Source organism: Bubalus bubalis, chromosome X (assembly GCF_019923935.1).
Source record: "Bubalus bubalis isolate 160015118507 breed Murrah chromosome X, NDDB_SH_1, whole genome shotgun sequence".
Lineage (NCBI taxonomy): Eukaryota > Metazoa > Chordata > Mammalia > Artiodactyla > Bovidae > Bubalus > Bubalus bubalis.
In genome coordinates, this window is record NC_059181.1 from 125,497,924 (window position 1) to 125,512,901 (window position 14,978).

The following is a 14,978-nucleotide window of genomic DNA, read 5'->3' on the forward strand; positions in this document are numbered from 1 at the left end:
ATGGAATTCTGAAGCTACATAACACTTGAATAAACGACATCTTCCCTTTAGCTAGCATATATTTATTCATTCCTTCCTTATTCAGCTTGATCTAAGTCGGAGACACTGTGGAGCATTTTTATGAATCTTTCACTACAGGATCTGGTCATTTTGTTTAAATTCGTATGATACTGTCTAGCCAGTAAACAAAAATATTTATGTTTAGAGATTTCCAGAATCGCCAGTTTTTTGAGATTCAGACTTTTAAAGCATAGAACATAACTGTATTCCAAAAAGGGTGAAGAGGCAGCAAGATCGGGCTTAAACTGATCCTCTAAACAGGGAACAAGAATTAAACCAATCGATTAATTAGGATCATGTTTTTGCATTTTTCAACTAAAATGCATTTGTTTGGACGGAGGCCCCTATAGTATATTAGCCATTCTGGCCAGTGTCAGATAGACCCTTTGAACTTCACAAACACGAAAATCAATCAACTCACTATGCCAAGCCCAAAATCTGTACAGAAGAGGTACATGCTGAATTCACTCAATCATCAGTGAGTACTGAAAAGTTATGACTTTGCTAGGTTTTACAAGTATGCAAAAGAACACACGTTCCCCAGCCATAAACCCCACAAAATCTAATCGGACTGACTGCATATTCACATATGAAACATGAGTTAGCATAAATATATTGCATCCATTAAGCCTTAACTATCCAGAATCCTAGACAGCCTAGTGTTCTAGCCAGTTTTTAAAAATTAACTTTACAACAACTGGGATAGGTTAACTCTTAAAAATATCAAAAGTCACTAATTTTTCACCTTTTGAGGGCAATGTTTCTGCCTTACTTTCTTTTTTTCTGCTTTACCTTCTTTGAGTCTAAAATGAACTATTTAAAATGCCTCAGTCAACATGATGCACAATAACTATTGTTATATGCTTCTAATAACGATACAGCAAGGTGTGCAAGCAACCACTGTCATTCTTCACCCCTGCCTGACTCCCACCTCCATAGGCCTTGACACAGAATTTGGATGCTTCCAAGAAAAAGGGGGCTCTTTTCTTTACCTTCCAATACACATACCAAGAGAAAAGCCCTATACCTTTGCAGGCTGAATATTGAAAATGTACAAGTCTAGGGACTTTCCTGGTGGTCCAGTGGTTAAGACTTCGCCTCCCAATGCAAGGTGTGCAGGTTCGATCTCTGGTTGGGGAACTAAGATCCCACATGCCTTATGGCCAAAACAATCAAGACATGGAAGCAATATTGTAACAAATTCAATAAAGACTTAAAAAAAAAAAGAAAGAAAATGTACAAGTCTAGAAGTGAAAAGCAGTATTCCTGCATTTTAAACAAGTACTCTAGCTGATCTTCAGAGTCTAGAGGGCTAACCATTATACCACAGAACCCCACTCCAGCTGATTTTCAGGCCTCATCTATTAAACTTGGAAAAATCCTGCTTTTAAGGTCAAGGTAGCTCACCCCCAGGCAAGATGATCCCAGAGTGAGATTCTCTTTTTTGCCTCAGTGCCGGGCTATCCTCAGCATATCAGCCTTGATTGCTCACCACTAACTTGTCCATCCCTACTGTCCATGGCCATTATCTTGCCCTCCCACACTCCAGATACTTCCAGGTCTGGGAGAGTCTGAAAAGCAAGGTCTCCAGCTGGCTGACAGATATGGAGGCAGACAAACAGACACATGCAAAGTGGGAAACTGTACAGCAATTAGGAAACAGGGGTGGTATAATTGATACTGATTGCACAATACAGAGTAGGAGTTAAGAACTTGTGTTAAACTTTTTCGATGAGGAAGGGTGCAGAAGAGGACAGAGCTGGGCACCTGTGATCTGGTTGTTGCCACAAACTTGGAACCTCTCGTGTTATCTTCCTCATCTGTAAAATAGGGAAGATGCCAATTTTCCTTGCCAGACTCACAGCAATGTTAGGAAAACCAACTGTACTTGTGTTTATGAAAGCACACTGGACAATATAAAGCACAATACAATGATGCGTGGTATTTCTTTAACAAAATAATTTATTTTTTGTCTTAATAAACACAGTACCCTAGATGTTACTAAAAGTTTCCTGGATGACTGAATGGCTTCTAGTACCTCAGGGTCTTTTTTATGAAGATAAATTCTCATCGACAAAAAACAGAGAAGAAAATGCAGACCCTTACACATACCCTGAAGTTGACTTTTTGAATATATCCTTGAAATCGGCTTGTTTTAAAGATAATTGCCTCCGTCTCCTAAAAGTGGAGTGCAAAAAATAAAATTTGGTTAATTGTGGCTTTATGGCATGTATTTAAAATTTTTCAAAGCATACTCTGCAAATATTTTAGCTGTAAATTAATAAATCATATATAAATTCTGAACAATTTTAAAATATGTAAATTATCTTCAAAAAAAAAAAAAAAAACCTTAACTAGGAAACCATAGGATTCTATTTGTTTTCAGAAGCTCTCTTAATGTTTCAGAAAGTCTGGAATAGAGACTGACATTAAATACAACATTTATTGGCAGCTGATCTAAAAGACTAAACTAGACAAATTTCGACACAAGGAAACACTTTTCCAGTAAATATATACTCAGCCTTGGAATGCTTTGTCATTTTCTAGCTTTTTAAGCCTAAAGTTCAATTCTTTGCTGATATACTGTTTTGCCATTAAAACCCAAAAGCAAATGACAAACATTACAAGCTTTCAGAGAACAGATGGCTAATGTTCTTCTAGGTTCATTTACTACAGTTTCTTATTTTCATACTGCTTGTAATTAATAAAATCATATAAATAGATGTATTGCCTCCTAACTGGGTGATTCTGTTTTGTGAAGTTCTGTCGTATACCTAACTCCTTTGGGTTAATACAAAGGCAACGATGAACAGACATACTTCTGGTACTGCCTCAGGAATGCAGTTTTAAAAACAGAGACTACTACAGAAGCACTGCAGTATATACTGTCAACAGTCAATTCGCTTAAAAAATTAAAGTATGCTGGCAGGTGTTTAAGGAGCTCTAACACAAAATTCAATTTATTTACCTTTATCTCATTTATATTGCTATTACCTTATAGAAAGTAAACATACTAAGCATCACCTTTGTTTTAACTTTTTATTCAGAATGAACAGATTTGGTATTTTTCTGGGTCATCTCACAAGCACTATTGCATTATTAAAGTCACAACTAAATCAAAGTCATAGTCTCATAGTATCTTTAAAAAGAGGTTGGCAGAAACCTTATCCAGAATGTTATTCTACATCTAATCACTTGTTATGCAAAAGGTAGGTAGAAAGTATTTTATTTTTTTAAATGATAAATTCCAAACAGTATTTCCTAATGGCAATACTATTTCAAAGTCTACTTTTACTATACACATAAAAATTATTTTGGATCATAAAAAGCTACAATGGGTTAAATTCATATTTGTCATATTTCAGCAACAAACCTCACTAAGCAAATAACAATTATATAATTTTTTGCTTAAAAAATACATTAAAGGATCTTTAAATACAGCTTATTTTATATTCCTATTAATATTATTCCTTTCCTTTGTGTATTTAAGAAGAATCTGGTGTGCCACCTTCTGGTAACTGAGTGAAATTATGTATCTTCACACAAGTCACTATTCTTTATTTTAACTTTTAAAAAATATAGATATTTCTTAACCTGTATTACGTGTAAGCTATACAAATAAATCTATACCACAGTCTGCAATAAAGTAAAATTTCCCTAGTGATTTTTTTCCCCCCAAATCAAGGTTTATACATGCTTCCTATGATTTTTCCATGGTTACCAATATGTCTCCTGAATTCTACAATACATATAAAATTGATTTCTGTACACCGTTTCCCAGCCACATATGAAAACAACAGGCTTGCTATTTTAATGAATAAGGAACAGCAGTAAATAAAGAAAAAAAGGTCTCTTACCAATAAGCCCATTTTTCTCTTAAGGTTTGAACTCTCATCATTTGTCATGTTCTTGTGGATCCCTCTCTCATCAAATTCTCTGGAGTTTTAAAGTTGAGAGCTGTGATGCACAGCTAGGCTCGGCTACATCGTAGCGCACCCCAGTGCATCTGCCTGGTATAACACTTCACAGTTGTAGCTCCCAAAAGCAGAAACAAGCTTTCTATATTCAAAACCTATGCACCACACACCTTCCCTTGATAGGAAACTGTAGTCAGGGTGCTTGAACTGTTTCTATTTCTTATCTTAACTCCTGATCAGATATGAAGATCAGAACCACATGAATCTTGAGCTTAGTTATAGTAAACTGAACAGGAACAGTGTGTTCTTCTTCAGAGCAGAGGTGGGCTGAGGCAAATACTAACACCAGGAGATCTGATTGAGAGGAAAAAAAATGTTTATCTCATTTTTCCAAGGGTTACTGTCCTGATATTTGTTGTATTACCTCAAATATTTATTATCTTTAACTCTTCCCTCTCCCAGTCCCTAGTAGCCACTCATTAACTCCTATATTTATTTTTTATAAATTTTCTAGGAATCTACCCCCCACTGTTTTTTTTTTAACAAATGAGCTATTTCAAAAAATGCATGTAACTGGTCTCTCTGCATTTCCCATATTTAATCTAGCAATCAAACTGCTTCTAGACGATTCTCTTAAAAAACAACTGCATATGGTATAAATTACATGTTCAGTAAATATTTTACTCAACAAATGTTTGTCAAGAATTTGCTGCATGTTAGGTAGGGACTCAGATAGGTGATATGGGTGACATGGTGAGTAAGACACAAATCCATGCTTTCAGGAAGCTTCTAGTTGAGTGAAGAAAGCAAACATGTACTCTGATAGCATAAAATATGGTGTTTCTATACCTGCTTTAGCAGGATTCGCCCAGGATTCTATAGCAGCAGAGGAACCATGAAATTAATGCTGCAAATAAGGCTGAAGAATGAGGCATTCACCAGGTGGACTCTAGAAGAAATAGCCTGTGCAGACAAACAGAGTTCCAAGGATTACAACATTCTGGGAGAATCAGGAAAGTCTTCAGTACAAATGGAAGGAGCTTCAGGTACATGGTGTTGAGGGAGTGGATTTTAAGATATACACAACCACATCACAGAAGACCTTATATGCCAGCAAATAAGTCTGGATTTTATCCCATGAGCTATGACAAGCCATTTTTTGAATGAATGGATCACTCAAGGAATTAATCAAACCATTATGCCCAGCACACAGAACTCAAGCTGGTCACTCTACTCTTCCAGTTCACTGTCTAGTATCTCCTGACACAAACTTCTCATTCTGTACCTCACAAGCTTGCTTTGTTCTTTTTCTCCTTTACTCCAGAGGTCCTCCTGCAAGAAATCCTTTCCCCACTCTGCTTTTCTAAACTCAATTCATCCTTCTAGACTGAACTCAAACTGCATTCTTTTCTGTGACGCTTTCCATGGTAATCTGAGTCTACAGTTTATAAATGTTCCTCCATCACACGGACCATGCCATGCATTCTTCCTAAGGCACACAATGCATACAATGTTCAAGAAATTTTTTTGACCCTTTACCTCTAAAGTGAAGCAAGATGGCAAGGAGATGACAGTAAGGCAAAAGTCAAAGCATGAGGGTAAGTGGCCTAAGAAAGTAAACCTCCCCAGACTTCATAGTACACACTAATCTCAGTAACTTTCTTTACCACTCTCAAGCCTAAAAGAAAAGAACATGGATTTAAGAGAGCTAGATCTGGACTGGGCAGCAATTCTGCAGTACTGTGCAACATTTTTGGCTGTATGCATCATAGCTCTGGTTTAAAACATTCAGAGACTTAATAAGAAATAGATACCAACAGAAGAGATGAATGATGGATCTGTGATCTCTGGAAAAAAGAATGGGTGGGGGCGGGGCACCATGACTGTGTTTTACTATTGATACTGGCAGTAAAAAAAGAAAATTCACCTGAGGGTCCATACCATAACAAAAAGAATTCATGAAGACCACAGAAATAGATGGGAGAGTGAGGACAAGGGAACTGGATCCAGAAGATTTAGAATCTCATGAAGTATTGAGGGAGAAAATCCAAGTATAAGAAGGGAGTGTGTTTAAAAAGGGCTATTGGTGTGTAGCTGGGAGAGTCATCTAGGACAAGAAGCTTTGCCAGAGAAATGTGTCCTGGGGTGTAAATATTTAGTGTTTTCTCCATGTGGAACCAAACCCCATTATGCTCAGTGTCAACTACACAACCTCTCATTGAAGTTGGCATTTAGCATTCAGCTTTGTCTTGTCCTTTTTACATATGCATAATCTCTTAGATTTATGCAATAATGCAAAAACCATGGTGCTTTCTTTTATGTAGCCAATAAAAAATCTTTTCATCTCAACCACTTTATGTTAAAGTGGGTTAAGAGAATTCTGCCAATAATTTCAAAAAGCAGCTAATACTTGAAAATATTCTCTCAATGACTTAAAAATGCCCTAGATAAAAGCTGTCTACACTTTCTTTCTTATTTATTGAGTGTGAAAACGGACCACTTTTCCTTTCCACTAACTTGTAAGGAAAAAATTTAAATACGGGAAAAAAGAATGTGATTTTGGATATATGCCACACTTTTCTCAAGAAATCTTCAAAAAAGGACAATATTTAGGGGATATAAAAATGATTTAATCTACTAGGTCTTTGGAAGAATGTTTTTAAACCATGTATCAATGGTACCATGGATTTTAAAACAGAGAGAAAATAAGCCAGACCATTTAGTCATTTAATTTTGTGGAAAACAATATTGCTAAAGTATTTCCTCAGGCCTGGCAGAAAAAAGCAATAATCATTTTAAAAGCAATAATCATGCTTTGAACTAGAATATGTGTTTTATCCAAATTCACATGAACTAGTTCATCTAGAAGTTGTAAAGAAAAAAAAAAGGGTAATAACTACCTTCTAGTAGTATACAGTAGGTCTCTTATATTATTTTTGATGATAGAGTCTACATTAATCAAATATAAATAATTCACTTAACTTTCCAGTTAAAATAGCATCATCGTGTCATCTCTTGCATTAGCAGTACTCTTCTCCTTTCTTCTGGCTTATGTAAAGTGGCTCAGAGCAGGATGAGTTGGGTCGTTTATAAAGTTTTCTGTCATGTGGAAATATTCTTAGATGCTATATTTTGAGAAACACTGAAGGGATGGCCAGGGATATTTATTGGGTAGGCCAAAAAGTTCATTTGGGTTTTTGATACAGTGGTACATTAAACCCAAATGAACTTTTTGGCCAACCCAATGTATTGAGTGCAATTGCTTGTATTTGTAGAGCCCAGAAGTGCTTATTTCCGGTGAATTATCAGATTCCAGTAGTATCACCACTCAATCTAATGGGAAAGGCAGAGTCTCAAAAGGAAAAAAATGAATGGAAGTGTCTTTTCCTGTTACTAATAACTCTGTACTGTCACTGGCTTAGGAAAAACAGCAAAGGAAGTAGAAGGTCACAGTTTCATAACCTCCCATTCCTAGCTGAATGAGTCATAACTCTCTTACATATCCCTAAAATGTAACAACTCTCAGGTCATACCACTGTACAGTAGCATTAATGATTGAGGCTAAGTCATGAGTAATTCAAACTACCTAAGAGATGTCAGTTATTCAAGGCTAACTATTAAATAGAACAAATCATATCTCACCAACCTAAGTCTTAAATCCATTACCATGTAATAACTATAGTGAAAACTGTCAAGAAGCTAAGTTACATATGATAGACCATTGAGAAGAAAGACCATGTTAAGTTCAGAAACATAGACATAAGGTAAATGACATTCCACAGTCAGAAGGGCAGACATATGGAGTTAATAAGGAAGTAGGAATATTTCTACCTGTCAATTACTTTTCAAGCTAACTTTCCCATCTAGATGCCCCACGAAGTATTTTACTTGTTTTAAATTTGCCAACAAAAGTCTGCCTAGTCAAGGCTATGGTTTTCCAGTGGTCAGGTATGGATGTGAGAGTTGGACTGTGAAGAAAGCTGAGCACTGAAGAATTGATGCTTTTGAACTATGGTGTTGGAGAAGACTCTTGAGAGTTCCTTGGACTGCAAGGAGGTCCAATCATTCCATCCTAAAGGAGATCAGCCCTGGGTGTTCTTTGGAAGGACTGATGCTGAGGCTGAAACTCCAATACTTTGGCCACCTCATGCAAAGAGTTGACTCATTGGAAAAGACCCTGATGCTGGGAGGGATTGGGGACAGGAGGGGAAGGGGACAACAGAGGATGAGATGGTTGGATGGCATCACCGATTCGATGGATGTGAGTTTGAGTGAACTCCGGGAGTTGGTGATGGACAGGGAGGCCTGGCGTGCTGCGATTCATGGGGTTGCAAAGAGTCGGACACGACTGAGCAACTGAACTGAACTGAACTGAACTAAATGTTAAGTTATAGCTTCATCCAACAGCATTCCAAGTACAAAAGTTTATTATACCTCTTAAATTTAAACTTTATATTTATTTTTATTTTTTGGAGATGCCACACAGCATGTAGGAATCCATTTCATCTGGTGTGAAAGTCCTAACCACTGGACAACCAGAGAATTCCCAATACCTCTTAATTTTTAAGAGTCTCATTTTCATTTTCACCCCGACCTTGAAGTAGGCAATGTAAACATATTAACATATCCATTTTGCTAGTGAAAGGCAGTTATTAAATGACTTGGCTCCAGTCACATAGCTGCTGAGAGAACTGGAAAACACGAATTGAAAACACGAATGTCCCCTGACATCTAATTCAGTGTTCATTAGTCACCTCTGTATGATATTAATACTTATCGTGGAGAGAAAAGAGACAAACATGACTCCTAAACATTACCAAAAAGGGGAAAGAGCAGTCTTTTCACCCTGATCATGTGGAAATAAATGGCTAGAAGACAGAATATGTCATGAAGATAGAGGATGCTATAATGATTAAGGTGGCAGGATGGTCCACGTACACCTGTGCCAGAAATCCCTTCCCAAGGCTAATTTGCAGAGCACCCTTATATACATCAATTAGCAGTTTCTCGGCACAGACCTCAAGTGCGTCATACTCTCTCATGCTCCAGTGGTCTTGTGTATGGTATTCTCTTTGCTTGGAACTCCCTGCCCTCCTCATCTACCAAAGCCAATCTCTATTCATACATAAGTGTCCAACCACACCTCTTTCCATGAAACCTTCCCTCACATCCCTTAGCAGACTTTGATGTTAGGTTTTCTAAACTCCCAAGGCACTTTGAATATGATAGCTTCTTGTCACCTTGGATTATTTCTACTAACTATGCACTGGACTACAAACCCCTGACAGTGGTAGTTGGGTCTTTCTTATGTTTTTATTACACCTAACTCAATGCCTGTCACATAGTAACCCAATTAGAGGAGGCCATTTTAATGAAATCAAGTCAGCAGAGATAAGTTCTTCTCTTCTCTAAAACTATGCATTGTTTTCAGATGAGTAAGCAAGACATTATGAAAGAGGCTTTATCCTTATAAAGGGGTTCAGAACAAGCCTCCCCAAAATGTACCACTTTTGTATAAGGATTATTTTGAGCAAAAGGCAATCAAGATTCTGCAGGCTCAAAAGAAACTTCTACCACTCCCTTATGTATCTAGAGGAATTAAAATTGGGGGTCTTTTCCAGAATAAGTGATTACCAGAGATAAATGTTATCTGAGTGGCCCACTGTATGTCAGGGTAAACACCTAATTACTCAAAATCTGGACTTCCCAGGTGGTGTTAGTAGGAAACAACCCACCTGCCAATGCAAGAGACATAAGAGATGCAGGTTCAATCCCTGGGTTGGGAAGATCCTTGGAGGAGGGCATGGCAACCCACTCCAGTATTCTTGCCTGGAGAAACCCACAGACAGAGGAGCCTGGTGGACTATAGGTCGCACACATACCTAAATGAGCTCTTTTGGTATCTGTGTCACAGCACTGTATGTGCCTACCAGGGTGCCTAGAATGGTAGGTACTCTCTGTGATGGAAGTGAGGACAAAAAGTGTTGCTTTCCATTTCAGTAAGCACAGAATGCTGCCCTCCATCAGGCCATCAGCTGCTGCGCTGCCCTGACAGTACACCCTGAGGGGAATTCAGGATGGAGAAAAACAGGATACTTATCTAAGGAATAAGTCAATGAGCCCAGACTCCTACATCTTCTTTTGCACAGAAAAGCACTAAAATCATTAACTTGAGATGTCTGGTTTTGTTTTTAGTAGTAGTAATCTTTTGACCTTCAGTTACAAGCTCATTTTTTTCAGCAAAAATTCCTGTATATCTTGACTCCTCCCTTACCTCAATGGAACAGTTCCTCAGAGCTCTCTGAGAGGCTGTCCCCTGGGCTACAGTCCTCAGTAAGGTCCCCCAATAAAACATAAATCACACTTTTTAGGTTGTGTTTTTCTTCAGTCAACAGATGCTGGGAGGAGTGAGTGACTGAATAACTGAACTGAGCAAAGGAACTAGCTACTACAAGGAAGGGAAACACCAATTATCATCTGTCTAAGTCAGGATAGTATGGGTAAAGCTAGAAACTGAGGAAATGCATTTCACTGGTTAATCACCAGTGAACACTGGTGACAGTTTAGACCAGTGAACACTAAAAAATGAAAGGGTGTCTCCTAAAACCAGTCATTTGTACAGACTGCTAACTGAGAAGGATAAAAGTATAGTCTTTGGACAGTTACATCCTATTAAATTATTGTAACTAGTGATGAGGAAATAGTAAATCACAAAATCTTATGTTGACAATAACTGCTCCACTAGATCGAACAACAATAAAAAATAAAAGTGTATTCAACCAAGCAAGCCATGGCACATCACCAATACCTAGTAACTCAAAAGTTATGCTGAGAAGTCATGAGTAAAATACACAAGTGAAGCACAAGAGGGCCCAACGCTAACAAGCCCCTCCAACTTTAGAAATAGAGAGAAATATACATATTTGATTAAAGACCCATGAAGCTTCTGTTTCAATATGAAAATGATAATTTCGGCTTAAGAAAATGTCTCAAATCCCTCTCTCACCCCATTGCCTGGCCATTCCCCTTATGCAATGGGCAGGGTAGAAATGGCAAAGATATTAACATAATGAACAACATAAAGAATAAAAGACAAAGCAGTTCCCCATAGGAAAGAGCTGATTCACAATAGTTTAACACATGCATAGGGTTAGGGAGAGGGGGTGATGGCTTCTGCAGCTGTGAGGGCTCCCTGACAGAGGATCATTAACCACTGTCTTCCGAGTGTTCTGGGCCATTGTTAGAAAGGCTGGAGGTTTCTTTTTAAACAAAAGTAACGTGGTCTTAAAAAGGGAGTTAGTGTTTTGCTAACACTGGAGCTGAATTTTGCCACTGGGACACAGAAATACAATGTATAACTCCCTATGGACTAGTTGGAAATACAAGAGTCAAAAAAGCTTCTAGGATCCTGAATCCTAAAGGAAAGACTGGCTCAGAAGCCACAGAGAACAGTCAGCAGCCAGGGAAACAGACACTAACAATTAAAGGAATAAGTCCCAGAACAATGAAAAATTGGTAGCAAAAAACAGAACTGTGTATTAACTAATCACACAACAGCCAAGAATAAATCTGACCTGCCATCTTTTCTAATCTGAAATGTATACTTAATTTTGCCTTCTCTATTGCTTTCATCATCTCAACCTTCCATGACTCCTTGTGTCGATGTAGACTCCACTTTCAAGGTCTCTTCAACCCCAGCCCTTTTATCAGTACATTTAAGGTTCTTGCTTTGTTGCAAAAGAATTTGGAGATGAAGTGATAGGTAAGAACTGGATTTATTCAGAGAGAAACACACTCCCCAGGCAGAGTGTAGGCCATCTCAGAAGGTGAGAGAGAGCCTCAAAATACGGCATGGCTAGTTTTTATGGGCTGGCTAATTTCACAGGTTAATGATGGGAGGAGTATTTCAATTATTTGGGGGAAAGGGCAGGGATTTCCAGGAATTGGGCCATGACCCACTTTTTGACCTTTTATGGTTGGCCTCAGAAGTGTCATGGCACTGGTGGGTGTATCATTTAGCATGCTAATATATTACAATGAGCACATAATGAGGCTCAAGGTCTACTGGAAATTGAATCTTCCACCATCTTGGACCCAGCTGGTTCTAACCAGTCTCTGTCATGTCCTATGGCCATATCATTCTTTTAAATGCTGTGCCCTGCTCCCTTCCCTCCTGTTTCAGCCCCACCTTATTTATTCAACCCTATTGCCCATTATAAACCATCCCAGAGTTTCACACAACTGGGAAACACAGAACCCTTTACCCAGAACTGCCATGGGAGTTACAAATTTTTTTTAAAAAATTACAACTTATAATTTCTGTGGATTCAAGAGAAGTCACACAGACATGTTACACAGAAACAATTCAGGGAACGGAGGTCCAAGGCAAAGGGAAATTAGCAGAGGTTTTCCTTGTCCCCAGATATCTTCTCCTACAGGGCCAACTCTCCCTCCAATAAACTTTCTTCCAACTCTTTTGCCTACCTCACCTCTCCTCATTGTTTGCTCTGTACCACTGCCAGAAATTCCAGCAATTACAAGTTCATTTTAGCTAAATAGAAGTTTGTTGAAATTGTACCAAGTACAACTGCTGGGATGAGGTAGCTATCAGTTTTTCACACCTTGGTGTGAATGTGTTCAGCCAATTTCTTCAAATAGCATAGAGCTGCTGACCTCAGGGAATGGGGAAGGCTGGTAAGTGAGAGGGAGCCTTCTGGAATCAAGGCAACCTTGGACGGGGTGCTATTTGAGGGAAGTTGGCAAGGGGCCTTGCTGGATAGAGAAACTTGACTAGAGATAGAGAAAGAGAAACTGAGATAGAGAAAGCTGAAAATAGGGTCACAGGAGAACAACACAGCTCAACTTCCAGCACCACGATGTCTTCAAGTTCAGAATCTACCACACCTTTCCAGACCCCCTGCTGCCAGACCCTGGAGCTCGAACTAGTACTGCCCATGGACTAGTACTCAAGCAGGTTAAATACAGTGTCTGTGGCAGGGCCAGAAACCTCACCATCATGTATATGATGTATCCTGTCCAGACAAATGATCTGTAAATAAACCTTTAGAATTCACGTCATTGGTAGGTTGAGAAATACACATACTTTTTTTTGGCTGCACTGCAAGCATGTGGGACCTAAGTTCCCTGGCCAGGGATCAAACCCGTGGCCCCTGCAGTGGAAGTCCAGTCTTAACTACTGAACCACCATGGAAGTACCCATACTTTTCAACATATATCTCCTCTCCTCCAATACACACACTCTTGGCAGGTGGTCTCTTCTATTTTAGAGATGCTGTTTTTTCCTGTCACCATCCATTCAAGAAACTTGACTGAACTCAAGTGAACACTGCCCTTGCCTGGACTGTGGCTCTTCCTCTGCTCTTAAGTTCCAAATCAAGTTCTACCTAATTTTGATTCTCCAACACTCACCAGATGCCCTCTTTTTTAAACTCTTGCAGCACTCACCTCAGCCTCTGAAATAAAGACTGAAAGCTAACTTTCTACATTCATCCTCCCAAACAATTAATAAGCATCTACTTCTGTCGTGTTTAGACTGGAAGTTCAAACCAGAGTAAGTCCAGCTTCCTACAACCCTAAAGATGGCCAGAGCGCAGGGAACATCAAGTACAGTCACAATACAACATGAGATACACTACAGTGGAGGTAACATGGACGCACATGGAAAGCCCTAACTGAGCAGGGAATCAGGCAAGTTTCCTGGAGGTGACACCTGAGCTGAGTTTTTAAGACTAAGCAGGGATAGGTCAGTCAGTCAAGAGACACAGAGGGACTGGTGAGGAGAGAGGCAAATTCATTAAGACTCAACGGCAATTATGACAGCATAAAGTCTTAAACTAAACTAGTAGTGGGGGACATTCAAAAAAATGTTAGGAGATAAATAGACAGGACTTACTGATTGGAGATGATGACAGTGGCTAACGTGTGGATCAATTACCATGTACTAAACAGTGTTTATAACGCTTTACTTATAAATGCCTTACTCACTAAACAATTTAACTTATCTTTACTATGATCTTATAATGTAGGTACTGTTAATATCCCCATTTTACAGAAAAGTAAGGAATAGGAAAATCAAGTGACATGAGGTAGACAATGAGTGACCACCTGAACTGAAATTCGACTTCAAGCAGTATAGCTCCAAAGACCACCACTTAAACCATACACTATCTTTGAACGTGAGGTTGTGAAGGAGAGGGGAGCCCAGAACAGAGAGAGAAAATGGTCAAGTCAGAAAGGGCGACAATCTATGGAACTTGAATACATTATCTGTTGCATTTATTATTTCTGCTCCTTGTTCCTAATGCCGAAAGCAAATTTCTCTGTTCATTTTTCTTTTATATGTTCTAGTATTTTCTTAGATAGACTGGTAATCCAAAGGTACCTACTCTTGACCTCTGCCTGTTCTCATTTTTTTTTTTTTTTTGCACTTGGCATATTTAGCCTCTTCCTAAAAATGATTTACCTTTCTGGCATATCTCCCTTATTAGGCTCACAGCATCCAAAAACACATCTTACTCATCTTTGATGAACAGCATCCAGTACCTAATATGTATTCAGTAAATATTAATTGGCTTGAACATAGAATAGCAATGATTCTTGAAGTTCCCTATTCCTCAGTCATCTGTATGGACTTTGTCATCTCATTCCTACCTTTATTAGTTTTTTCTTCTTTAAATCAACTCTTTAAAAATTTACATTTATCTTAAAGGGAAAATGCTATACTTATTACTGCAAATGGAAAACTGCTATAATGTACCACAATGAAAAGGCAACTGTAAAAACAGACACAACTCCTAAAACAAGAAATACTTGCTTGTACACAAATCAACACCATCCTATTCCCCACGTAGTACCTCACACATGCTATGGAGTAGAGTGAGGTTTTTTCCTATTGAAGTGAAATTCACATATCATAATTCACAATTTTATATTGAACAACTCAATGTCAAATAGCACATTCTGAATGGGGGGGCAACTACG

General features: G+C 38.5%; 1 protein-coding gene across 4 annotated transcripts in view; it reads right to left on the reverse strand.

Annotated features, from left to right (window-relative positions):
* The window catches only part of KLHL13 (kelch like family member 13), a 199,100-nt gene that overhangs the window by 71,150 nt on the left and 112,972 nt on the right, over positions 1-14,978 (reverse strand). Inside the window, exons 1-2 of one of the 4 annotated variants that reach the window (XM_006050448.4) lie at positions 3,918-4,307; positions 2,173-2,238 (exon numbers count right to left, since the gene is read on the reverse strand). The exons of 2 other annotated variants lie outside the window; for them this stretch is intronic. In XM_006050448.4, the coding sequence (XP_006050510.1) occupies positions 2,173-2,238; positions 3,918-3,958 (107 nt within the window). In that variant the 5' untranslated portion in view covers positions 3,959-4,307. Of the gene's footprint in view, positions 1-2,172; positions 2,239-3,917; positions 4,308-14,978 lie in introns of those variants that run through there. One more of the 4 variants, XM_006050447.4, reaches the window with a different exon arrangement.